Source organism: Haemaphysalis longicornis, unplaced genomic scaffold, assembly GCF_048455015.1.
Source record: "Haemaphysalis longicornis isolate Haplotype H1 unplaced genomic scaffold, Haemaphysalis longicornis Haplotype H1 scaffold_2, whole genome shotgun sequence".
NCBI lineage: Eukaryota > Metazoa > Arthropoda > Arachnida > Ixodida > Ixodidae > Haemaphysalis > Haemaphysalis longicornis.
Genome location: NW_027526295.1, coordinates 214,820,831 through 214,847,493, shown reverse-complemented (window position 1 = coordinate 214,847,493; position 26,663 = coordinate 214,820,831). Strand labels below are relative to the sequence as shown.

The 26,663-nt window shown below is 49.3% G+C and overlaps 2 protein-coding genes across 5 annotated transcripts in view; one reads left to right on the top strand and one right to left on the bottom strand.

Annotated features, from left to right (window-relative positions):
- Positions 1-10,461, top strand: part of Bel (ATP-dependent RNA helicase bel) — a 29,445-nt gene extending 18,984 nt beyond the window's left edge. For all 4 annotated transcript variants that reach the window (XM_077699293.1, XM_077699291.1, XM_077699292.1 and 1 more), the window contains one exon: positions 4,875-10,461. In XM_077699293.1, coding sequence (XP_077555419.1) covers positions 4,875-5,139 — 265 coding nt within the window. In that variant the 3' untranslated portion in view covers positions 5,140-10,461. The remainder of the gene's footprint in view (positions 1-4,874) is intronic.
- Positions 10,462-10,660: 199 nt separating this feature from the next.
- Positions 10,661-16,893, bottom strand: LOC144168497 (semaphorin-1A-like). Its single transcript, XM_077697467.1, has 2 exons — positions 16,624-16,893; positions 10,661-12,538 (listed from the first exon to the last, which is right to left on the bottom strand). The coding sequence occupies exons 1-2, from the start codon at positions 16,891-16,893 to the stop codon at positions 10,976-10,978; spliced, it is 1,833 nt and encodes a 610-aa protein (XP_077553593.1). The 3' UTR covers positions 10,661-10,975.
- Positions 16,894-26,663: the final 9,770 nt, after the last annotated feature.

The window sequence follows — 26,663 nt, the reverse complement described above, 5'->3', positions numbered from 1 at the left end:
GTGTGTGTGAGCGGTTGTTTAGAGGGTATGGTTTGCGCATCCAATTTGGGAATCGCGTGATTTTGAGAAGCAACCTCGTCAACGTTTCGCAGCCCACAGTCAGCAATGGGCTCTGGGTAGTTACGCAGGCGGTGTGCTTGCGCCTGTTCCCAAAATACGTCGGCTACCAAACGCAACGAAGAGGAAACGCTTATGACGCGGAGTTGTTTTACATCACGCGGGCACACGTTGGGCATGCTGTTGTATTCGTCGCAAAGTCGCTTCCACACTTTAGGTTTCGCGTGCAGCGACATGGCGTTGCTCTTGTCGCACTCTACAAAGTTTTTGTATTTTCGTACCAGTTCTTGGAGAAGTTCTTTTTTTTTTTTTCTTCTGTGTAATACACTTTCCCGGGCATGGTTACACTGGCGCTACGCTCGCACGAAACGTTGGCTCGCACGTTTCGACGCTAAATGCGATGTTGACAAAAATCAACGTGAGACTGTTGCCAGACTAGATTTGACTTACAAGCAACTGCAGTAACCGACCGGTACAACTTGTTTCAAGAACTGCGCAATAAGCAAACATTAAATATATATGCCCGTATAAATGTAAAACACGACAAATTACATGCCTATCACGGCTAATGAAGGCACATTTTAAGAACAAATTGCGCTTACCCTCGCACCCATGTGCACGAATGTCTTCCTTGACGGGAGTAAGGGCGCTCTTTGGTAAGGAAGGTTGAGGGAGGCTTTAAAAATGAGAATCGGAGCTGCAAGGTCGCCTCACTGTAAGGGAGCATGAAGGGCTCCTTCAGTAAGGTGAGGAAATGGGGTAAGGTAAGGAAGGTTTTAAAATTTGGGCCTATGACTGCAAGATGGCGTGGAGTGGCTTCGAGTAAAGTTGAGTGGCTTCGAGCAAGATGGCGTTCAGTAGATTCGAGTAAATACTGTACATAAAGAGTGCAACAAGCGGCCGTGGAGGCAGCCTCGCAGCGACACCACCAGCAGGCAACACATGGTAACTCGTGGTGCGTCTTTGGCTTGGGCTACGCTAGCCGACTACCACTGAACAGCACGTGTGCTTTTGTTGTGTGTGCGGCAATCAGCACGTTTGCTGTCAATCAAAAGCGGAAGTTTTTATTGTTACAAGATAAGGCAGCCATCATTGCCCATGTCAGTGGCCCAAGTGGGAAAGGGGGATTGAGCCCACGCGTTCAAAACCGCCTGCAGCTCACTCTACCATTTTAAAAAGCAAGGATGCCACTCTTCAACGGCGCACGTGCTCCAAACAAAACAGTGATGGCTGGGGCTTTTCTGAACGTCTGCGAAGCGGTGCTCAGTTGGTTTTGTAAACGCCATTGGAACAACAAGGTGCCACTGTCTGGCTAAGTTCAACAGGAGAAGACGGACTTCGCTTGCATGCTCGGACATACTCTGTGCCGAGGGCCAGTGAGAAAAGGTGCAGAGAAGGCTAACCTGTGGGACGTTCTGGTTGCTGCATCTGACAGGATTCAGTCTTACTTAGGCGTGCACAGCTAGTGAAGAACTGAAGAACTTCTTGTATTGTGAGAGCTGAGCTGTAAAGTTACTGCAAGGTAAGGCTTGTAAAGTAATATAGCCGACTTTCGGAAATATTGGGTTTGCGGGCGATTTTTGTGTTTGTTTCATTCTCGTGGCAACGAAATTCCCGCAAAAGTGATTTTTTTTGGCTTTCCCCGGCATATTCGTTGCTGTGGGGTTCGACTATAGCAGAAATGTAGAGGGCAGTGATGGCCACTGATGATGAGCCGCACCAAAAGCTGTTCCCCCTGGTTCCCCGAGCTGGTGCAGGCATCAATCAACAGGGTTCGCACAGGTCCTTGAAAACCTTGAAGACCCTTGAATTCAAAAGTGTCAATTTCAAGGCCTGGAAAGTCCTGGTATTTTTTAATGGTCCTTAAATATCCTTCATTTTTATAGAGAGAATCAATGGCCCTGCCTTTTCACAAGAATTTAAAGCATTTGTCGTGGAATTTAAAGCATTTTAGGTGTTAACAAATCTAAAGAAACGTAACAATCAAGCTGCAGTGTATTGCTTGAAATTTCAAAAAGTTTTGTGGATTTCCATATTACGAGGCAACATTGGGAGCAGGCTTTTCACAATCCAGTCCATGTCACAATACAAGCCAGGGAAAGCCAGCTTCTGGTCTCTATCTTGCATCTTCCAAGTCTGTGAACGTTTGCTCATTGCATGTTTGCCGTGCCTCATACGCTCCATCTGTGTTTGCTTTTACGTGCAAATGGTGGACGTGTACATAGTTCGTCCTGCGTTACAGCAACTTTTGCTGATTCAGTTTCAACTGATACTCTTGCTGAAAAAGCAGGAGATGCAGGCAACATTAACGAAGTTTTGAAATCAAACAGCCTGAGCAAAACAACACGAAAAAAAACCCCTCTAAATACCAACCATGAAATAAAAAATAAAGCTGGAGGAGCAGTCATGCACCTGTTAGTGGCTATCTGTGCTTAGGTATTGTGCAATAAAAGACTGTTGCATTGTGTTGAAAAAGGTATAAATAATCCCAGATAAAACATTAGATGGGGACTTGAAAATGTGTTTTCTGGTCCTTGAAAGTCCTTGAAAACCCTTGAATTTTTGCTTTTGAAGCCTGTGCGAACCCTGAGATTCAAGTACAGGCTCTCACTGCATGTTGCAAGAGCCCTGTTGGCAGTATGTCAGCGTCTGTCAGACCACCAGCTGCTTGCCAAGTGTCAGTGGGGCAAGACACAAAATGCCGCGGAAAGCCTGCACTCAGTGATGGGGTCACTGCTCATAAAGGATGAGCGCGCCTTGTTCACTGTAAAGGCAGCAGTGCACAAGGCAGTGTGCAGGTACAACGCTGGCAACTTGCACGCATGTGCAGAAATGTGCACAACCTTGGGACTCGAGCCCGGTGCGAGAGCCCTCCAAAGGGCAGCTGAACAGGATTTCCTGCGAACACGGAAGACGTCCAGAGCGCACCAAACAAAGGGCAAACGACCAAAGCAGCCACCTGCTAGCAAGGCAGCCAAACAACATCCCTGGCACATTATAGGCCATATGAAGAGTTGACAAGACTTTGTAGTTGATTTTCTTCAGAGTGCGATTTTGGCTCACCGGCTCACTTTTGACAAGCATAGCAAAACAGTGCGTGAACCAATTTCTGTTCCGTTGGTTCCACTGGATTCCTCAGAGTGCATTTTGTGTCGTGATAGTGTTTTTGTAGATCGTGGTAGGTTGGGATATTTTGTACAAAAAGTGTGGCGATTCAAAATAAGATCTCAGACTGTCGCAACCTGTCATTTACCCACCAAATTTCATCACAATCCACCATGCAATAGTTGCCGTATTGACACGATTGTAGGTCGACCCTCTTTTTCAAGTTTGACAATCCAATGTTGGGGGGTCGACTTAAGAGTCGAAATCGAACTTTGCGCCACTTGTAACGGCAAGAGAAATGAGAAATAAGGGGTGCAACGAGCTGGGAAAAGTGTAACACTCTCGTGTCTATGGTTACGGTCGAAGCAGAGCGTTTACGATTGCATGCATTCTCACGTCATTTAAGGTGATGTTGACTTTGAAAGTTGGCATAACCGATCTGAGCCCTTGGCCCGAAGAACTCTCTCGGCACTCGTTCACAGCAGCGTTCAAATGGGCTTTCAGTGCTCTCTCTCTCTCTCTCTCTCTCTCTCTCTCTCTCTCTCTCTCTCTCTCTCTCTCTCTCTCTCTCTCTCTCCCTTTTTTTTGGACAGAGATGCAATGGGGGGAGGGTCGACTTTAATTCGAGTCTACTTGCAATCGCGCAAGTACGGTATTTTTCAAAGCCATCTCCTTTGTGGAGACACTGGTCCTAAAATGCACTTCCTTTACTAAGCCATCTTTAATAATGAAAATCACTGTGCATGTGTGCTTGTCTTCCTCATTTCAAATATGTAATTAGTTTTCAAGTGGCATAATTATTTCTTGAGGTGTAAAGAAAATACTGATGCTAATTAGGTAATTCCTTATGGGCCAGTAAGGGGCTTTCTAGTTTAGTTTTGATAATAAGTGACGGATTTGTGACGTGAAACCTGTCATGCGTGCTGGTGCTTTGTATATTTCCTTAAACATAGTTGATTAAATAAAATTAGCCTAATTATGCCGAGTACAGTGTTTAGAAAACTGACAAAAACAAAAAATTCCCTGAGCCAGCTCTGGAAATTTTTTTGAGATAGGGAATTTTTTTTTTTCCACAAGCATGTTTTTCCCTATGCTCAAGGAGCTATATATATAAAATTTCCATCAAAATTAAGCGACCGGGAACATCTGTTCCATCTCTTGTGGAAGCAACTCGTAGCACATGGAAAACCCGAGCGGCAAATGCTGCTGTCGAAAAAATGCTATTCGCGTTGCATCTTGGTCGATTGTAGTAGTCGGCGATGATATAAATTGACATTACGGCTTGAATATGTACTCCTGGGTTTGGATATTTGGCTGGCCGGGAAAAAAATAGCTCTACTTTTAAGAAATGTCGATTTTAAGCAACATTGCTACGATGCAGTTCTCTCGATTTGGTTTGGCTGTGCTTGACTGCAAGTTGATAACCACATTTCCATCAAAGAAAGAGTCCACGCTAGTGCAACTGTGGCTCGGTCTGATTACAAAGTGTAGGTGAGGTGTAGTTGCCAACTACTGCTTGTTCCTTTATGAAAATATTGAAGGAGAACAGTTGGGGGAAAAAAGCTGTTGTGGAGGTAAGCTCTGCTGGTCTGATAAGTAATTTCAAATCCTGCGTTGGCAAGGGCTTCAACTGTGTCACGACTGTGGGTGGTGCGCTGGAGGGCTTGGTTGGAGAGAGTTGTGCGTGACGAGACGCATGTCGTTCCTTGCAGCACTCGGTATGGTGCGGGCGGCTTTGGCAGCCGCGACTACCGCCAGTATGGCGGCGGAGGCAGCAGCGGGCCGCGGGACCGCCCCATGGGCGGGGCCCCCTCCGGAGGCATGGGTGGCCGCAGCGGAGGACCCGGCGGATACGGAGGCGCCCCGCAGTACGGTGCCTACGGGGCCTCCAACCAGTTCATGGGCGGCAGCGGATACCGACCCAACAGCTACGGGGGCAACTACAGCAGCGGCTCCAACGACTGGTGGGGCAACTGAAGCGGCCCCTCCCTCCTCTTCCTCCCCACTGCTGCTTCCTCCTCCTCACCCCGCCAGCGCAAGTCTCCTCCGTGTTGGCCTGCGACCGCCGTCTTCTTGTCGCCAGAGTTCGCCGCCAGTGTGGCCCTCGCCCCTTTGCGGGGCCGGGGCTGGTTGGAGTGAAAAGAGAAGGCGGGCTCGTTTTCTGGGAAGGCTCTTCCTCTCTCTCTCGCTCTAGCTGGGGCCTCTGCGGCTGCCCGTGCAGTGTGCGCACGGCAGCCGTTTGTCCTACCTAGGCACTGGAGAAACAAACTTTGCCCTCTTTTGGGCCGCGCAACTGGAGGCTGCGGTGTTTTTCTTTTGCTTTGACTGCTGTAGTGTTGCTGGGTCGTACCGCCTTCTACCACTACGCTGGCACCTAGGCATGCATATACATAGACCGTCTGCTCACTCCTACTTTTGTGAGATAGCCCCAACCCTACCTACCGGCCCGCACAGAGTGCTGTGAGCCGCAGAGGCTCTGCGACAAAACTTCCTGCCCCTCCTTTTTTTTTTTTTAATTGGTGTGTCCTTGTTTGCTTTTTAATTAGTACGCCTTTCTATTTCCTTGTGTTTGATAGGCGGAAGCTTTTATTGTTCTTTTTTTTATATATATATAGCACTATCCCTATTGCTTGTTCCCACTTTGTTTGAAGGGGGGGAGAAGGGGCTGTGGGAACAGGCACAAATGCCAGAAGTGTTACTGCGAGTTCTGCTGTGTTACATCTAGAGACTGCTAGCTTGTGTTGCTGCGAACCCACTGAGTTCGTTTAAAATTTCAAGAGCAAAGTAGCAGCTCTCCCGTAATTTCACTTGGGAGAAAATTGGACACGTTGGATTTACAGCAGGGGTGAATAAAATCGTTGCTTCCAAATCTTTTTCCGGGATATTTGCAAAGTTTCACGCCTTTCAGTCATAAATGTACATGCATTTTGTAAGTTACTATTTTTTAGCGTTTTGGTAGCTTTTGCAACAATTGAGGGCAGCAGCTGCAGTATTGTGTTCAGGGTTGGGTCTATCATTGGCCTTCTTTTTTTTTTTTTTTTTTTTCAAAATTATTGCCGTGAGCTTGTGAACTCATTTAAAGTTTCTCAAATGTAAGGTTACATTCTTGTCTATTTATTCTGTATGTGTGTTCTAGGTGTGCATGGCAGACTCCGTTCGTTGTGAGGCCTTGGCTGCTTTCACATTTGTCACCTGTCTGTTTCGTTCAACTTGGCGTCTTTGGGAGAGGACCATCGCTCTTAGGGTGGTCTTATATTACTTTTCTTTCCAAAAACTTGAGGAACTTCTTGCATTTGGTGTCGCAAATGTATTTCCCCCTGTTGCCAGCTAATCTTGACATCGATGGCTTTAACATTGCTGGTCCCTTACAGGTAGTGTGCCTTGTGTTCTTCACTGTCACTGGGTAGCCGTGCACCTGTGCAATTAACCTAGTACGGTTCTGCACCCATTTCTAGTGGTTCCTTTTTTTTTTTCCCCTCATTTTGGTCACCTCGTACACGGTGCAAGACGTTGACAGTCCTGTGCTACAGTTCACCGATTATCCAAGCGAACTGTCAGCGCTTTGACCGTCGCTGATTGCACAAATGTAAATGTCCTAACCCTGCTGTCGAAAGAGAAGTAGCGTGCCTGTCTGGCTGGCTGCTTGCTGGTTGTGTGGAGGTCGAATCGAGCACGTCGGCGCTCGTAGGGATGAGAGCTGACACAGGGTGGTGTGCCGACGACCTGTTGAGTGGTTTTTGTGGTTGAGGTACAAAGAAGGCGTGCGCCGTTTTAAACCATTTGCCCGGTGTGCCAAGAAAACGTTAGTCAGGAAAGCGCGTCGTCGGGGCAACAGTTCCTTGGAAGACAGTCGCGGGTAACCCCCTTGTGGCTCTAGTGCATGCCGTGAAATGTGCTGCGCTTTACCCGAGTTGGCTATGAGGCTTGTGCTTGGTACTTGCTTGCTTTTGCGTAAATTGGTTTTGCTGCTTTTTTTTTTTTCTCCGTGTTGTATAGAGCACTTTCTAAAGAAATTGTAGACGGTGTAGCACGAGACAGACTGCTGGCTTCACTTACGTCTCTATGGGCAGAGAGGGCAGAGTGGCTCTTGTTCCCCATTTGATGTATGGTGCACATATATTTTCGATGCTATGTAGACGCGTTTAGCTAGCAGGCGTGTGGGCTTGCCTTTGCAGTGTTGAGGCATTTGTTCTCGCGAACCTCTTTGCTTTTCTTGTGCGTGTATGTATACATGTAGGTGAAATTCTGCATACAGATGCTCACGGGCATTGCCTTCCTTGTGCTGCGTTGCAGCTGTGGGGGCTGGTGTCTCGAGTGTTCCAACGCCTCTGGGGGCTTTTTCTGTAGCCGATGTGAGTTCGGGTCTCTGTGGCGGTGGAACAGATCGCTTGTGCACTCTGCAGAGTGCAGTCGTTTTTCGAGCCGTCTTGCAAGCCCACTGCCTGCGATGGCCTGTGCGCCCTAAAAGGCAGAGACTGCAGCAAGTGTGCGCGTGCGTGTGTCGTCGCGTGATACGTGCCCCCCGTGCGCTGCCAGGCACGCCTGCCTTGCCTGCCCTGTCTGCCAGGAATACAAACTTGGAAGGGCCTGCGTACGTTGGAGAGGAAAAAATGTCATCGCAACTGCAGGTGTAAGCAGCTGCATGTTCCCTGGAATCTGCTGCTGCAATTTTTTTTCTTGCATTAAGAAATGGGTTGGAACGGTGGGTTGCATAAACAAAAATGTTTGCTTATGTAAGGATGCGGTTCGCATTTCGTTCCGCTAGGTGTACAGTAAAGGACAGAAGAAATGATGGGCAAAGAGAACAAACCTTTTGAAGTATGATATGGGTGACGTAAACTTGGAAGCAGCTGCAATTAGGTACTTTTGTTTTGTGTGCGCAAAGTGGGGAGTTTGAATGTTGAAAGGCGAGGGTAGGGTTACAAGAAGTTGGAAGCGGGATTTTTTTTTTTTAATTTGTTTGGAAAGGATGTGGCTTGGTGGCAAACTTCTGCTGGCAAGGAGCGTTGGTGGGGTTGAGTTCATTTAGCGAGGCATGGTGGTCGAGCGAAAATGTTTTTCGAGCATAAGTGGGTGGGAGAACTGTCTATCTGTCCGTGGATGCGCGCGAGCGCGTCGGCGCAGAGACCTTCCGTGGCCCAAGAAAAACGAGTAGAAAAAAATATCTACACTGAGCGGCGTCTTTCATTTTTCTGGCTAGGACACAGTGTCCTCTCTCCTGCCAAGAGGGGGCTAGGGACCATGACAGTGGCGAAGTTTTCCCGGGGCTGCGCGACTTGACGTACACACCACTCTCCTCAAATTTTTGTTTCTTCCCCTCTCTCCCTCTGTGTGTTCTCCTCCTGGCGGGAAAGGAAAGGAGGGGAGGTGGAGCTGACGACGGTGGCCTTTCCGCTATCATTGACGGTACACTGGTCAACTGTGCCCTGTTTCGGAAAAGTAGGGTGACTGGAGATGGTCAGCGGGCGTTTTTTCCCACGTTCCGCCTCGTCTCGGGAAGTTGGTGGCCAGGAGCGTCGGCTGGCGTTCTTCCCGCTGTCGGCATCTGGCCAAAGGCCGAGGTTGGCGTTGGTCCGCTGCCGTTGCCTTGTTTGGCTGTGCAGCCTCTTTCAAAAGCGTTGGCGTGACGATTGACAGTCAAAGCGGGCAGCTTTTTGCCCTCTTGTATTTCAGGAGGTAGTCTTTGTCACCTGGCTGGTGCACTTGCTTAGGTTAATGTGCTGCATGCTTGTTTGACTTGACTCCAGTGTTCAAGGCAAACGAGTTCTTAGGAATCGCGTAATTTCCGTTTTTAATTGCCTATCTCATGGAGTAAAGAAACCATCCCTCCTTGTATATATGTATGTACGTTGTCGCACTTTCGCTCGCACAGGTAGCCTTGCGCTGCCTGCTTCATGCGTATGTATGTATGTATATATGGCTCGAATAGCAATTATTTCTATGGTCCCCTTTGGGCGCTCTTTTTTTCTCCCCATCTGTGATTGCGCAAGGAACAAGCCATTCAGGTCTGTTACTCACAGGGAGGAAGATATTCCAGGTCTTGACAGGGAAGCTGTATCAAACAGCCAGTAGAAGCGGTTTCGGCTTGGTAGTGGCTGCATGTCGGAGAGTGGCGTTTGGAGATCTGAGCCAATCTCTCCATCTAGTCTTCATCCCTTCTAGTTAGCCTGCTTTATAGAAATTCTACTCTTTCTGGGCCTTGTGAGCACCATATCTGCTTCTGCAACAATCAGGCTTGCCGCTGTTCTTTTTTTCTGTTGTACGAATTTAACTCTTGTGCAGCTGACATAACCTAGCAGGTGAAGTTTTCTCTATAATTGCAAATTAGCATTCTTCAGCCGTGGAACGATTTGCCGTCGGCTGCTTTGTTTCTTTGGGCGTCCAGTGAGAGCACACGCTTCCGGCAGTCGTGCTGCATTGCAGCTGTTTTTCTTTTCTGCCCCGTCAATGCCAAGAATGTGCCTTATCTACAACTCAGATGCGTGCTTGAAGAAGGGTTTGTCTTCGCTGTTGGAGCGGCAGTGTTTTACTTTGTTGTCATCTTCAATTCTGGGCACCTGTACATAGGTCCATCAGCGGGGGTGAGTGCACGAGTCGGTCTCATTGCAGGCGGTTTGTCACATTGCTGATTCATATGCAAGGCTATATAGATTGACACTGGGTTTGCTCCTTTTGGTCATCTCGAAACATCTATGGGCGCTGTACATTCAATCAAAGGTAGGGACGCAGCCTGTCCCTGTTGGAACTAGGCGTGCGAGTGTCGCAGTGGGAGCTCTCGATTTTGTCCCGACCCCCAACATGGAATTCTGTCGGCAAGGTGCGAAGTGTTCAACTTGTGAATTTCCAAATGCGCAACTAGTACAATGCTGGGGTTTAATCCATGGAGTGGCGTGGGCAAGTAGATTGGGTGGGGCAGTCAAATGTGGGGTTGGGTAGGTTTTTTTAATTGTGTGGGGTTTTCTCTGCGTTTTTAGAACAGGGAAAGCACTGCCAAGAACAACACAAGGGCGTTGTAGGCTCTGATACGTTTTTCTTTAGCAACGTCTGCCTTCCCTCAGAATTTTTCGTTCCTTTGCTTTTCTCACCGTTCTGTTCATTTCTTGCGGAACGTAACATGCGTCAGCCTTGGGAGTTTCCATTGCCAAACTCTCCCTCTCAATCTTGGCGTTAACCGAGGAAGACGCCGACGATTTTGTTTTCTTGCCGGAGGTCTCTGCAGTTCGGCGATGACAGCACCTAAACAAACTGTCCACCTGAGAACGAATGACCAAAGCACACAGCACTTTTACCGTTACGACAGGGAAAAAAAAGTTGCCCATCATTGCTTTCTCGTTTCATTGGGGATGCGGCATTCCTCAGTGGGAGAGTTCACGTGTGCGTGATATAAGGAAATGCACGTTTAAACAGGAGTTAGAAAGCCAGTGGTATATGTTCCATGGTTTCTACATTGGGGAAAGAACCAATTGACACCCTGCCAATTGTGGCCTGATGAATGATAGTCTGGTCAAATAAATACAAAACGACGAAGGCATGCCGGGCGGGCCTGGCGATTTCGCGAAGTACACACGTTTAAAAAAGGCTCACTTCTCTACTCCAGATTTTTTTTTGTAATCGTCTTTGCCTTTTGGGTGTCGCAAAAGCAATTTTTTTTTTCCCTATTTGTAACCGTCTGTGGGGAGGATTGTTTAGCCCCGAGTTTGGGCGTTTTTATTGTCATTGTATTGGATGTGACTTGTTCCAAAACAGCGAGAAATAAAAGTGGTAGTCACACACATACAAATGACTGGTCTCTGGTTCTTTAATGAGGAAGCCATCAGTGGTAGTTGAAGTAGGCCATGTCCTTGCGCTGGTTGTGCCGATACCAGTAGCCAATTCCGAAGCCGATGACAATGGAGCCCATAATGCAGAAGGTAATGGCAAAGCCCAGCGTGTGGCCACTGTACAGGTGTGACATGGAGCGGCCAGTGGTTGCCGCGTTGTCAAGGGCCCACGGGTCGTTGCCATGCGGGAACTTCATGTTGCTCATGTGCTTTGTGAACTCGTCCGGGCATTCCAGGCTATGGCCGGTGACCACCTCCTGCACAGCATTCTTGGGTTCTGGGTTGTCCACCAGGGACTCGCACTTGGTTGTGTCCTTGTTCCACGCACAGTACGGGTCTTGGAGACCAATGCACTGTGTGCATGTGCGCACTGTCCAGTTGCAGTTGTCCAATGGCACGGAGACCAGCTCGTGGTACGTGGTCACAAGCAGCGTGACTAGGTTGGGCCGCCGCACGATTCGGAGATCCAGGACAGGGTCTTCCCCGGGGAACACAATTATGTCCTCGATGACAACGGTTGAGATTGAGTTCTCACCCACATTGATCGCCTTGATGACATGCCCATGGCTGGTGCCGATGAAGAAGACGTCGTAGCGCTTGCCACTCACGGTTCGCACCTGTGGGTCGATCCAGAGGCTGGTGTACTGGTAGTCAAAGCCGACATGAGCCAGCATAGGCTCACTCAGGTAGTTGTGCACTTCAGTGTGTGACAGCGGAATACTTTTCTCGAGGAACTCTGTCTCGTTGCCAATCGCGTGCTGCTGTGTGGGGCACTGCTCGCGCTCTGCCCGGCCGTCCTTCATGGCCGCCGTGAGGTCGTCTACGCTGAACGCACATACGGCGGATCCTTTGAGGGGGCTGCCCTGCACCTGGAAAAGCGCATAGAACACGAACGCTTTGTTCCAGCGCGTCATGACGGGGCTTACGGCGGCCACGTCCGTGAAGGCGAACGGCCTGGTGCCGTTCAGTGAGCAGTGCAGCCGGACCTTCTGGAGGCTGGTCCACATCCACTCGTGCGGCGGCACACCGCCGGGGTCGTTAATGCACACCCGAGCCACCGTGGCTGAAGTTCTCGGGCCGCACTGGTCCTTTTCGGGTGCGGTCTCCGTCAGAAAGAAGTAGCCATGCTCATCGAAGGCGAACGCGCCCACAAACTGTGCGTCCGCTCCGAGATGGGCAGTGTCCTCGGGCCTGGTTCGCAGTGGCCGCGATGTCAACTCTGCGGGCCTTTTGGGGTGGCTGTTGCGAGCCGAGAGACCGGCGATCTGCCGGTTGTTGACGATCAGCAGCGCGCTGCTGCTGTTTCGATCGGGAGGGCAGACAGCTGCACCGTCCACGTCGGTCTTCCAGGAGTAGTTTCGCTGAGCACCGTCGTACTTGTACTCACGGCAGCGTGGCGAGTAGGCGTTGGTGCCACACACGAGGATGCTCTGTGGCGAGAGGTGTCTGGCCACGCGGATGTAGTTAGCGCAGTTGGGGTCATCCGCTGAAGCCGCTGGCTTGTCGGTACACTCGCGCGCGCTGGATCCAGACGCCAACCAGCTGATGTTCCCTACCTGCAAGGTTCATAGTAGTGAGTTTCGCGCTAACTGAGCAGAGATGTGCGCCGTTTTTATCTGTTTTTGTTATAGCATAAATATTGTATGTTGCAAAACACCGACTGCCAGTGGCAGACCCATGCCGCAGTGTTGCGGAGTTGCCACTCCTGAATTAAAATGACTCCGGAATCATTCTACCTTTTCGTGACCCTGTAATGAAGTGGAATGGTGACAACACTTGGAGGAATGGGACGTGAATGCGCTCCAGTTACTCCTAAGTTCTCTCTCGATTCGTTTGGTCGTTGCACTACGCCGCTCGCCTCCGCCATTCAGAACTACGGACATCTACATGCACTCTAAATTGGCAGAAACAGCGGAAGCGCTATCGCACGAACCCGAGGTACGGCAGCACTGCGATGATACGCGAAGCGCACAGCAAGATAAACGCGTGACAAGCCGTCCAAGGAAGCAAAACGAGCAGACAGAAACGGATTCGTAGCTGCTGCTGGCACCGTGCAGGAGTAAGCCATTAAAACATGCTGACCATGACCATAGTGAAATAGGTTCGGGAATAGTGCCCCCCTGCCAATTAGATAGATTGTTGTTCTGCATGAGCTACGACAGCAAGATGCCACAGTCCCTCTACTTTCTACCAGTCTCAAGACGTGTTAATGTCATATTTATGTAGCGTTCGTAGGTAACTCAATACAGCCACAAGAAGCAGTTTTTACGTAGATGAATTTCCGCAATGGTATTGACCTGCCCAACCACTCCAGAAGTGAGAATGGGCAAAGCTTTGGCTTTCCGTGGAATTAAACGGAATGAATATGTGACAAGTTCTAATTGCTTGGAACTGAAACTGAATGGGGCTTGATGTTGGATCATCCACTCCTGGCAACAGCTTTGCTGGGATCACAGATTCACTGACTACAATCCTCTCCTCCCGTCACCTGTCCCGCCAGCTGGCCATCCGAACGTAACACCGTCACAAGGGCAGCAGCTTTTCTTTGAAACGAATGGCCTTGTATCCTTCCAGCGACTAACTAAACGATGGAGCGCGTATGGCTACTACTCAAGCTGTAGCAAAAGGTACCACGACGCAGCCTCAAGCAACATAAGGTTTTCAAAGCTCGTGTCTACAGTGTAAGTACAGCTTATAGCCTTGTGTCGGCGCAGGCGATGCAAGTTACGCGCAGTCATCTTGTCAAGATCGTGTTCCATACCATGCTCTCACCTACAGCCTTGGTTTGGTGTAGGAGTGCATTAAAACATTACCTTTTTCAGTTCCCTCTAGTACTTGAATGTTGCTCTGATTGTTGCACTGAGAGCTGCGTGCGCACAATCTTCACTGTCCCTGGCTCCCCCTACTGTGCCTTCTGAAATTGCAGAGCTGATCTCAATTGCTTCCCAGGCAGGTACAAACGGACGCAGTATTGAATCAACAGAAGATATATCAGGTTATTTCTGTGTTCTGAAAACTTCGAGCGCCCTGCAGCGATAAAACCCTTCGTTCACTTTTCCTGTCCTGTCTTGTCGATTCACGAGTGTTTTCTTATCCCAGAGTGCACTTTCAGGACCATTTTATGCATCATCTCGCCGGAAGGCTTAGGCAGGATCGAGGCAGGGAAAAGTTTTTTTTTATTAATCCCTATCTATCTTCCACGGTAAACTGGTTGTTGACCTTACAGTCGATACAAATGAAGGTTTTGACAACTTATAAAGTAAAGGCAAACGCAAGAAAGTTCGTGCTTGAGTTTCGGTGCAAGAATTTTTCAGCACGATCGCGATTGTACAGGTTTCTCGCATAATGCGACAAATGTCCCTTTTGAAGCGTAGTTGTCTATACCTCACTGATGGCGACCATACCGTCACGACAATGCACTGCAGGAAAACCAACTTTATGCAACGTCGTTCACAAAATGGCTGCACATCAAGTACCACAAGAAAAAAAAAATGCCTCCTGTGGTCGCAACCGAACTTCGGTCTCTTGCGTTATGAAGCCAACGTCTATCCAATTGCACCATTCTGACAAAGTCGGAGCAGTTCGGATTTAAAGTGAAACTTTCTTTTTCTCTCTGATGACGACCGTCCTGTCACCAAAACTCTGTGAACCCCTACAACCCCAATGACAGCGAACGAATACCTTACGAGCAAGCTGAGCTCTTCAAACATTGTTGTCGTTAGACGAAGGGGCGTTTAATTTCCACATTTGTTCCGTTAAATGCTAACAATGTATGTTGCCGCGAACCATGCATTGGGTTTGTTTATTTATGTTTTGCTTTTACCGCCCTGCTGCGCCGTTCTGTGTTATCTGTGTGCCATGGGAAGCGCGTGTTCCATTCCTTATTTGTATGCCGCACGGGTTATCTTTCTTGATAGGGAGAGCGTTTCCAACTAACGTCAAAAGCCTAGAATAATCTTTGATCTACAATGTTCTGGATGTAAATCGACGGCGGTTCGAGAAACACTCGCACCGAAAGATAAAAGCGTGCAGAGCAGACCCCGCGGTATTCGGATCGCCGACGCTCGCTAGCGCACGTCACGTTGTTGGCTGCTGCTTCGCCGCCTGTGTATTCTTTGAGTTGTTAGGGGAGCACAAGTTCGCTCCAATAAACTTGTTGTCCTTGAAGGCAATTGCGTCGTCCTTGGCTTCGTGACAATATTATGGCTGTATACAGTTCTTGCTTCTGCAATGTTTTACTAGCAGTATGCATCGTATTTCGTAAAGCTATAGCTTGCGTTCGTGTCACTGTTTCGTGCGCTCAGAATTGGCCTGACTGTAGAAATAGCGCATATAAACAAATTTTGTGGGTGCATTTGTGCTTAAACTGTGCACGGGTACAAGCGCGCTGATGGGACAATGCACACTTCTTGCTTCTCCGTGAACGGGCACTACATTTCGCGCGCGTAGGATACTCTTCTATGGGCGCTGTTTCAGCAAAGCTTAAAAAGAGGCAGGTGCTCAGTCCAATCAATCATTTTTCCTTGGTCGGCAACAACAGCGTGGCTACACCGAATCGCTCGCATGTCCCGAATGGCAGACTTTGAGGTGTGGGAGAGGCCCGGCTTCGGGCATCCAGAACCTAGCCCGACTGATGGTCCCATAGATGACTGAACTGGGAAACCACAGAAGAGATCAATGGTGGAAGTGGTGACGAGAGACTAATGCCTCACCAGCGCAACCATTCCCAAAACTACGAGTCAAGAATCGAAGTGGCCATAGCGCTGGCTATTATACTCAAACCAAGGATCATCTCTGACTCACAGCACGCCTGCGGAAGATTCATTGCTGGAATGGTTACTCCAGCAGCGCACTGCCTCCTGAGCGCAAACCCCCCCATACCGGAAGTTCATGATAGTTTGGGCCCCGAATTACACCTCCCTCGGTGGCAACGATTTCGCCCACGCGACAGCCTGCGCACTGGCCAACGAGACCAAGGGAGGAGGGCCTGACCTCACCCCTGTTTTGTCCTACCAAGTCGTTACCTAGCATTACAGGCTAGAACAAAGAATACATTCACCGCCACACCCCCAATTAAGCAAACACCGAGGATCCACGCTTCGATTATTAAAAACCAACACGTTCCCTCATCCGGTTCGGCTTCATATGCATACCCTAACCATCACTCACCGCAATGCAAGTTCTGCGGACAATCAGGGTCACTGCACCACATTGCCGGGGATGTAGTCAGAACCCGGACTTTCCACCCCCTATCCGTAACCCCAACCTCGAGCAGTGGGAGACTGCGCTGTCTAGCGCACTCCTCGCGCACACCTAGCATGCTGACGGAGAGGGCGGAACGTGCAAAGACTGCGTTTGGACTTCTGGACTGAGAAGATACTCCTACGCATAAACAAGCTAAATCAACGTCCCCCCCCTCTGTCTCTCTCTCTCTGTCTCGCTCTCTGAGGGACCAACTTCACCAAGGCCGTTAATGTAATCGAAATTGCGTGTTTCCCCAACTCCTCCCCCATTTTTTAAAATTCTTTTCACCATGGACAAAGGATAAAGGTTTCCTTGATGGTAAATGATTGCGGAAGGGTTTCTGGTTGATATGCCACCGCTTCAGCGGCAGCCACTTCGACCGGTTCCCGTCTCTCACCTGGTCTAGTGTGTGAACGGTGAGGTTGTAGAGGTAGTTTCGTCCCCCGACGAGCACGTGATCTCCATCCAAAAGTAGCAGCCTTAGGTACTCTCCGTTTCCGGCGCTCGCATTTTCGGCCGGGAATACCCTAACCAGCTGATGAGGGTACTCCTCGATGAAAAGCTTCGGTTCCAGTTGCCTCTCCCAGGTTCCCGAGACCGATGAGACGAGGCTGGTCAGAGGTACGAGTGCCAGGAGGAACATTCTCTTGCCAATGACGGAGTGCATTTTCTGGGCTTTAGCGGTGTTCGCCTCCCTCTCAGCAAGCCAGTAGCAACGTAGCCCGACAAGCGTCCATTACACGCTGCAGCCAACCGAATACTGTCTCCTCCTCGTCGTCGTCTTTGACTGAGCACGACTGGTGTGGCAGTGCTACGTGTACGTGTCCGGCCGTCTTTCTGCTTGGAGAAAAAAAATGGTATTCATGCCGTGTAGAGTGTCGTACGCGAATTTGATCGGCTGTTTATGTGGCTTTTTTTTCATTTTTGTTTTTTTGACGCGTCAAGGCTTGGGAGAAATGACCACAGATTATGTCCGGAGTGCGGTCAATTTCTCGTGGCGGGCGTTTCCCTGGGGCTTACGAAAACGAAGTTGGAACAATGCGGGGTGATTCGTAAATGGTTACCCGGGAGGGATTCCTCGTCCCATTGTCATTTGTGCAGGGAACGAGAAACGATTGACCACTGTTACTTTGCCACAGTTTTTCCTAAATTCGATGCCGTTATTATAGTTTTAAATTATTTCTCTGCAGTTTTCCTTTTTTTATTGTCGTTATCTTTTCGCTTGGGGCGAGAAAGGGGACTAAGTGTAGGCTACGGAGCAAGAATTATTGAGGAGGCGCAACAGGGCTTGCTCCGGCGGCGTGATAAAGTCACGGCGCCGGGCACGGCACCGGCGCGTCCTCTGTCGCGTGGCGCCAAAGGGAAAACGCGCGTGGCGCCTAAGGCGCAGAGAAAAAAAGGCCCATCTCCCCGCGAGGGGGACTCGAGTAAACGCGTCGCATAGGGGGTGGGTGTATTGCGTTAAAGGAGCACTGACACGAAAATTTCATGTTCCACTTTTATTGTTTTTATCGATGCTTAATGGTCTGGCGAACCCGAAACAGCCCTTCAAATACTTCAGCGCGCGATAGTTAATTACATTGAAGGGCCTGAAAATCGTTTGTTTCAAATTCCCGCGCTTTCATCCCGAACGGCGCATATGACAGACTCCCGGACAGACGTCACCGCTTTGTGCGGACGTCACCGGCGCCCGCTTGAGAGGGTGTTGCGCCCGCTCGCCACTCGTGGGGTCGCGCGCGTGAAGGGACGTCACGAGTTTTTGACGAGCGCTGTCGCGTCACTTCTTTTCCGCTCTTGGATTGACGTCACGCTGATGTCCATTTGCTGAGTGCCGCTCCGCGCGCTGCTCCGTCGGCGCGATAAATGAGATCCAATTGAACTACGTTCTTCGCGTCGCAGGCCGCTCATATTTCAGCCAGGGTATTATGTTGAGTGAAGGAAGCGAACTGTGCAATAATATTAACGCCGAAAATTGGTGTCAGTGCTCCTTTAACGTTTAGTGTTTGGGGAGTTGGTGGTAGTGAATGCGTTGTATCAGCAGCTTCTTGACGTAGTTTGAATGAGTCAAGGATATAAGGCGCGTTCGTAGCCTTTGATTCTGTGTCGGTTTTGTGGCGCAGTGGGAAGAGCACCATGTACCTCGCGTTCCGCCCACAGGTAGTGAATGCGTTGTATCAGCAGCTTCTTGACGTAGTTTGAATGAGTCAAGGATATAAGGCGCGTTCGTAGCATTTCATTCTGTGTCGGCTTTGTGGCGCAGTGGGTAGAGCACCATGTACCTTGCGTTCCGCCCGCAGGGTCGTGGGATCGAAACCAGGCGCCGGTAAGTATTATTTTCTTATATAGTGTAGGGGGAGGGGTGCGGACCTGTTGTTGAGAGTGAGGAGGGTAGCGGGAGAGGAGGAGTGGGGGAGAGGGCGCACCTGCGCGCTGAGCTGTTGCGGACGGACGGCGGACGCTACATGTGAGTTAAAGAAATGCTCTGCATTTAAAAAATAATGCTCCCCTCCGTCTAACGACGACGATGGTTGAACACGAAGCTTCCTCGTAATGAATTATTTGGTTGGCCAATCCCATAGTGCAAGTATGTGCTGCTCTGGAGGTACGCGCCACTTTTCTAGAATGCTCACAGCTATAGAGTACTCTCGGGTGTGCACTCTATAGGCCTAACGTTTGGGTTTGGGATGCACGGTACCTGCTGCTTGGCGTTCGCTTCGACCATGTCGAAATGGCAGCGGGGTAGCCAGGATTTTTTTTTTTTTTTTGAAGGGGGGGGAGGTGTCCCGCGCTGGACCAAAAGATGTAAGCGGGGAGTTAGGAAGGCATGTCTTCTTGCGCGTTGTTTTTCAAACGAAGCTTGAAATAACTGACTTAAACGTGCGATGTGCGTATGCTAAACGCTAGCTTACTAGTAAAGCCCACCCACCTTAAGGAGCTTAGATGATGATGATCATACCTGAATTCGTTAACCGGCTCTGTTGAATCTCTTGATCGCATTGAACCATGACCCATGATGTATCTTTTTGTATCTTCTTATTGTTCTCGCTGATTTACAGCTGTGTGTAGTGTTATATTCTTGCCCCTCCTGCTAGGGCCCTTAAATAGGCCTGCAGTATTCTGTAAAAAAAAATCACACTCGCAGGTCTATGGGCAGGCCACGGGTGATTCGTTCGGCTGAAGAGCAGGTGGTTATGCAGGCGCACGCTCGTGAGCCTACTCGTGAACGGCGTGCAGACTCCGAGGTTCGTCAGGCGGAAAGAGGAGGCCAACATTGAGTGTTTTCTATCAAGACTCGCGTGTTTTACATTTTCCTTTAGGAAATGGACGGCTAATTTTTTAATCAGCTATGAAGTACAGTCGAGCACGATTTGAAGGTTATCGCGTGAGCGTCGACCGGCCAAGCGTGGCAGGGGCTTAGCGGTTCGTTTCGGAACCATGAAAATCAAGATTTCGCCACGACCGGCTTTCTATTCCGGGATACACAAATATTTGAGTGCCGTCATATCCGTCACGGAAGTGACGCCAGTACAATGAAGCAAGCGGCCTGTAAAGGGTGCACCCCTGCACACAGGGTCTTAATGCGGGGAAGCAACCTTTAGAACCAAAGAGTACGTTATACCAGAGTCTGATTTTATCTAACCGGCCAAACCGCTTCCGCTCACTGACTAGCTGCAGAGTCACTGTTAATTATTGATAGTGACGCTGGATAGTCAGTGAGCGGAAGCGGTTTGGCCGGTTAGGTAAAATCAAGACAGACTAATCACTTGCAGTTGCGAAACGACACCAGCTAGGATTGCTGTACTGGACGGGAGCAGTCTGTCTTGATTTTACCTAACTGGCCAAACCGCTTCCGCTCACTGACTAGCCAGCGTCACTATCAATAATTAACAGTGACTCTGGCTAGTCAGTGAGCGCAAGCGGTTTGGCCGGTTAGGTGAAATCAAGACAGACTGCTCGCGCGGCGGCCATTATCCAATAAGGGGGGGAGATTTCACAACGCCTACGAGGCGGCAGCCGGTAATACAAGTTTGCGAACAGGTAATTAAGCACCGCTACTACCTGACTGATCTGACAAAAATCCGGCTTTAAGTTAGCCTTTTAGCAGTAGTAGTAAGTATTGTTGCATAGCTGCCGGCAATTGCTCCGCCTAATCGTCCCCAATACCATATCAAATCTCTCAAGGTCATAACAACTCACTTAGTCCTAAAATAACAGACACGCAATGTCACCACACCTCACTTAGTCCTGTGGACTGCAAGAATCCGAGTAGGAGATGAGACACATCTCTTCGCACAATCCAGTGGTCCCTAGGAAAAATAATGTCCTCCGATGTAGCATGGGCACTCCTAACTTCTGGAGATCACGGAAAAAGTTCGTCCGCTCAGGGTTGGTTTTGGAGCAGTTCATAATGGAGTGATCAATGTCACCAGTCACACTGCACGAGGGGCACAAAGGGGATGAAACAATGTTGATTTTATGTAGCCAAGCTGGTGTACGGGCTGAGTCTGTTCTTACTCGGTGGAGCAGACAGGCTTCGGCAGCTGTGGCGACCAGTACATCAACCAGTCGTTAAGTTAGCCTTGTACAATTCTAGGTCCAGGATGCTCTCAAAAGGGTACATTGCTTTTTTCATTCTCACACACAGTGCACTCCCGCACACTGTCACACACTTATAATCGAAGCTGAAATCTCCTGTTTCTTGCATTGGAATGGCGCGCCTCCATTTCTCACGCAGCTACCTGTCGCTCGGTAAACAGAACAAGGAAACATTTTCTGTTGTAGCGTTGTACAAGAAACGCCATCCCGGGACGCAACTCGTGTTCGGCATCGTCGTTGCACAACTTAAGTCGCATCAGAACAGCGCAAGATGCACGTTACATTTTTTTCCCCGCACAAAACAAACACAACTCGCCGCGTATCCGCCGTTCGAGCCAGCGCAATGCCGCCCGACGAGTGACCTCAGTGAGATGGTGGCGCCACCGCGCGGCGGCCAAACGCAGCATATGAAGCTCTCCCATTGAGTTACGGAGCAGTTACGTGACCAGTAAAGCATTGAAGGACTCTGCTACTACGAAAAAAAACACACTTAATCAGCGCGCAGACACCAAAAGCAGCGAGCGTTTGCACGTCAAGAGCTGGCCAATATGCCGCATGCGCGGCGGCTGGATGCCCTTCGTGCGGCGGGGGCGCCTGTAGTGGCACCCGCGGACCCTATATGAAACGAGCGCCGAAGTTTCGTGACCAGTAAAGAATTGAAGGACTCTGGTAGTAGTTAGCGATGAATAGTCAAGTCATTGTGTATATCACCCGCCTTAAATGGGGTTTTATTTTTACAAGTAAATTACCGTAAACTTCGACCGCGAACGGCAACGCCTTCTGCGTAATCTGGCACAAGCGCTGCGCCGTCGTGTTCACAGATTTTTAAATCTGTATTGCTTTTTTTCTTAAAGCAAAAGTTGTAAATACCACACACACGGTAGCTCCGTTGTCACGGACTGCTGCGGGCCTATCGATAATACAATAAAAAAAACTGAAAGAAACCCGCGTCGTTCAGACTACGCTTAATGAATCCGTTGATTGCTCTTGAATGCACAGAACGCTAAAAGAGATCGCCCAATAGTATTGTCGTTTCGATGAGTGGGTACATACTTAAGAATATCTAAAAACGCGGCAGAAACGCGAAGGATTTAAAACACGAAGAGATATATGTTGCACTGTCTGTTTTTCCCCTTCCACGCTTTGCGATCCTTGCAAAAAAAAAAAAAAGGATGCGAAAAAAGAACAATAAAACTGATTTTATGACACGCAACAAAAAATTTCAATATTACGAAGGGAGACAAAAGAGCGCGGTCCAGCGTACAACAATTTATTTTTTTGCGCTGCGATGTGCAGCACACGGAGGAAACAGAATATTGCCACGTAGCCAAGAACGACGCAAACCTTTTCTGAACAAAGTTTATTAAAGCTACCTCCTGCTCTACAAAAGACTAGAATGAAACACAAACGTCGAAGAAGCAGTCCGCAATGTGACGTAAACAGATGAACGTCGATACAGTGAGTTGCACGGCGTTTGCTAAGCATTACTCTCCGAACGAAATTGATTTCAGATCCACGGAAATAGGATCGAGAACATTGTCGAAGAAACAAAAAATCAAGTTAACGACAAGGTGACACCCTTCCCATATCAAACAATATTGCCCGACGGGACGTACGACAAAAAGAGCAAACGGGCGCTCCAGTTGAAACGCCAGATAAGAAAACCGGAAGCGGCCACGCGCGGTTACAAAAGAAACAAAACGGATCCTGAGGGAAAATTCGTGGAAATATGAAAAGTAAAAGCACAAGGACGCCCCAAAGCTTTTTTTACATGCGAGCCTGAGCGCAAGGAATACAAGTGTGCATACAGGTAATGAACCACCGCTACTACCTCACTGATCTGACGAAAATTCGGCTTTAAGTTGGCCTTGTACAATTCTAGGTCCGGGATGCTCTCAAAAGGGTACATTGCTTTTTCATTCTCACACACAGTGCATTCCCACACACAGTGCATTCCCACACACTGTCAGACACTCATAATCGAAGCTGAAACCTCCGGTTTCTTGCCTTGGAATAGCGCGCCTCCATTTCTCACGCAGCTCCCCGTCGCTCGGTAAACAAAACAAAAAGAAAACATTTTCTGTTGTATCGCTGTACAAGGAACGTCATCCCGGGAAGCAACACGTGTTCGACATCGTCGTTGCACTACTTAAGTCGCATCACAACAGCGCGAGATGCACGTTACATTTTTTTTTTACGCACAAAACAGACACAACTCGCCGCGTCTCCGCCGTTCGAGCCATGCAACGCCACCCGAAGAGTGACCTCAGTGAGATGGTGGCGCCACCGCGTGGCGGCCAAACGCAGCATATGAAGCTCTCCCATTGAGTTACAGAGCAGTTTCGTGACCAGTAAAGCATTGAAGGACTCTGGCAAAATCAAGACAGACTGCTCTCGCTGCGGCCGTCTCGGGGCAGGGGGGGATTTCAAAACGCCTACGAGGCGCCTGCCGTGTTACCTTGCACTCAGGTTCTCATGTAAAAAAGATTTAGGACGTCCTTGTGCTTTTACTCTTCATATTTTCACGAATTATCCCTTAGGGTTCGTTTTGTTTGTTTTGCAACCGCGCGTGGCCGCTTCCGGTTTTCTTATCTGGCGTTTCAATCGGAGCGCCTGTTTGCTGTTTTTGCTGTACGTCCCGTCGGGCAATATTGTTTGATACAGAAAGGGTGTCACCTTGTCGCTAACTTGATTTTTTGTTTCTTCGACAATGTTCTCGATCCTATTTTCATGGATCTGAAATTAATAACGTTCCGAGAGTAATGCATGCATAGCAAGCGCCGCGCGACTCACTTCATCGACGTTCATCTGTGCACGTCACGCTGCGGACTGGTTCTTCGACGTTTGTGTTTCATTCTAGTCTTTCGTAGTGCAGGAGGTCGCTTTAATAAACTTCGTTCAGAAATGCTTTTCGTCGTTCTTGGCTACGTGGCAATATTCTGTTTCCTCCGTGTGTTTCACATCACAGCGCAAAAAAAAAAAAAAAAAAAATGTATGGTGGACCACGCTCTTTTGGCTCCCTTCGTAATAATGAATTTTTTTTTGTTGCGTGTGATGAAATCAGTTTTATTGTTCTTTTTTCCTTCCTCTTTTTGCAAGGATTGCAAAGCGTGGAAGCGGAAAGACACACGGTGCAACACATATCCCTTCGTGTTTTGATCCTTCGCGTTTCTGCAGCGTTTTTAGATGTTGTCAAATATGTACCCACTCATTGAAACGACAATACTATTGGGCTATCTCTTTTAGCGTTCTGTGCATTCCAGAACAATCAACGGATTCATTAGGCGTAGTCTGAACGACGTGTACTTGGTTTCTTTAAGTTTTTTTTATAGTATTATCAACAGACCCGCATCAGTCCGTGACTACGGAGCTACCGTATGTGTGGTATTTACAACTTTTGCTTTAAAAAAGAAGCAATAGAGACTTAAAAATCCGTAAACACGACGGCGCAGCGCTTGTTCCAGAGGGTGCAGAAGCCGTTGCCGTTCGCGGCCGAAGTCTGCGGTAATTTACTTGGAAAAATAAAATCTCATTGAAGGCAGGTGATATACACAATGACTGGACTATTCATCGCTAACTACTACTACAAAAAAACACACTTAATCAGCTCGCAGACAGCAAAAGCAGCGAGCGTTCGCACGCCAAGAGCTGGCCAATATGCCGCACGCGCGGCGGCTGGATGCCCTTCGTGCGGCGGTGGCGCCTGTAGTGGCGCCCGCGTTCCCTATATGAAACGAGCGCCGAAGTTTCGTGACCAACAAAGCATTGAAGGACTCTGGTTATACTTAGGGTTGTTCGTTTTCGGGTTTTATATTTCAACGCGAAAGTGTTTTATGCCGAGATACACCCAGATTTCACTGACGCCATATCCGTCACGGAAATGACACCTTTGCCAAATGACCCGCCAGCAGGACGTCGCTCGACAAGCACACCCACAAGACAGCCGCCGACCCGCAAATCATGCTCAGCTGCAGATTTCACTGCACATTTAGCTTTCGTGTTTCACCGAGCCCCCAGATGGTCTCAATAATATCCCCAGTGCACTTCCTTTCCTTTTCACCCGAATCACCATCTCTCTCTCTCTCTCTCTCTCTCTCTCTCTCTCTCTCTCTCTCTCTCTCTCTCTCTCTCTCTCTCTCTCTCTCTCTCTCTCTCTCTCTCTCTATGACAGAGGAATCAGCCATAATTTTTTTGGTCTTTCCGATGCTACCACCGGCTGGTGCTGCAATTCATCCCCACTTCTATACGCGTTCGTTTGGCCTGCTATCGTTGTTATTTCGTCCTTTTCTCGGTCTTTTTGAGCTCAGTCTGCCGAGTCACACTGGGGGAGGACAAACCTTCTGTGGGATCTACAGTTTACTCGAATAAGAGTTTTTATAGCGCGGAATTGTTACTTGGCTATGCTGGCGAAAGCACGCACCTGGCCGGCGTCCACCAAACCAGGGGTTTATCAAGAATTTCGATTTTGGGGTGGTGGTATCAAAATTCTTCTGAGGGGGGTAGGGGGGGATATTGGGGAGTGGGGTGTATAAATGTCTGGGTGGGGTGCTCATGGTTGTGGAATCTTTTTTCGGAGGGGGCGGAGGGGTGTCGAAGTCCTCCAGGGGGGTGTTGGAGGGGGTGTGTATAAATCCCTGCACCGAACGCACACCCACACCGGTATTGTCCGCAAACCGTCCACAGCTGCTAACCCTTTTCTAACGCGTTCCATGGCGTTCAACGCGCGCGTACATCCGAAAGAACGAAACCCCCAAAACATTTACCGCGTTTTGTTCTATAGCATGGATCAGAAAAAATGAACAGGAAGAAGCTCTTTGCGGGCACTGTTTCATATAGTGCATCAAAAGAAAAAAGAAAAAAAAAAAGGCTGGCGATTACAATACTCTCTAATGCGATATTTGGGCGCAGCAGCAGCTGAGGCAGTACTCATTCATGGGTTCTCTCGACGGCCGCGGTGATGAGCCTCAGCGTCGGCGGCGCGAAGTGCGTCTCAGGAAGGGACCGCGACGCGCGTCTTAGGCAAGGAACGCACACAATCGTCACGCGCACGCCCCCTACAATTTCGCCAACGTCGCGCGTGCGGGCACTAGATTCTGCCCTCCCCCCCCCCCCCCCCATGCGCCACTGCACACTTTCGGAGAGCGCTCGCGCAACACCAACTGGAACCTTTCTAGAGGGTGTTGGCTCGCGCCACCACGGCGACCCACCCTCCCCTCACAATTTCGCGACACTTTCCTCCCTACAGCATACTGCCCCCCACCTCCTCCACCGCACATTTTCATAGAGCGCTCGTGCCGCCACGGCGAACGCCCCCCTCACAATTTGCGACACTCTCATCCTTTGCTTTCTTTCACTATTCGGTCTTGCCATCGTTCACTCGGTTACGACGGAAACGCGGCTCAGCCCAGAGACGGACGCGCCCTAAAACAAGAAACACACGGCGCGGGCAATTAAAAATTGGCTTGCGGCGCATAGCACGAGTATAACAACAACAAAAAAAAAAAAACAGCGTACGTCAGAAATTTTCTGCGCAGTCTTGGTTGGCCTTCAGCTTCTGTGGAGGCTGTTGCATTCGAAAAGGTGTCCCCGAGCCGAGCTCCGTCGCCTCCGTCAAGCGAGTGGTAGCGTGGTGAAGCGGGCGGCCAGCAAATGTTGCTGCCTTGAAGATGACGACCAGAAGCCGAAGGCAAACTTAACTGGGTTACTGCATGGCGAGAGATGAGCCGAAGCAAGACAAGAACGATGCCCTTCCGGGAGAGGTTACAGTACAGGACTCGAGCAGAGTGACAGCATTGATTCGCTGCTCCAACAGGAATGAAATTCTGCGCCTGGAGCTCGCCG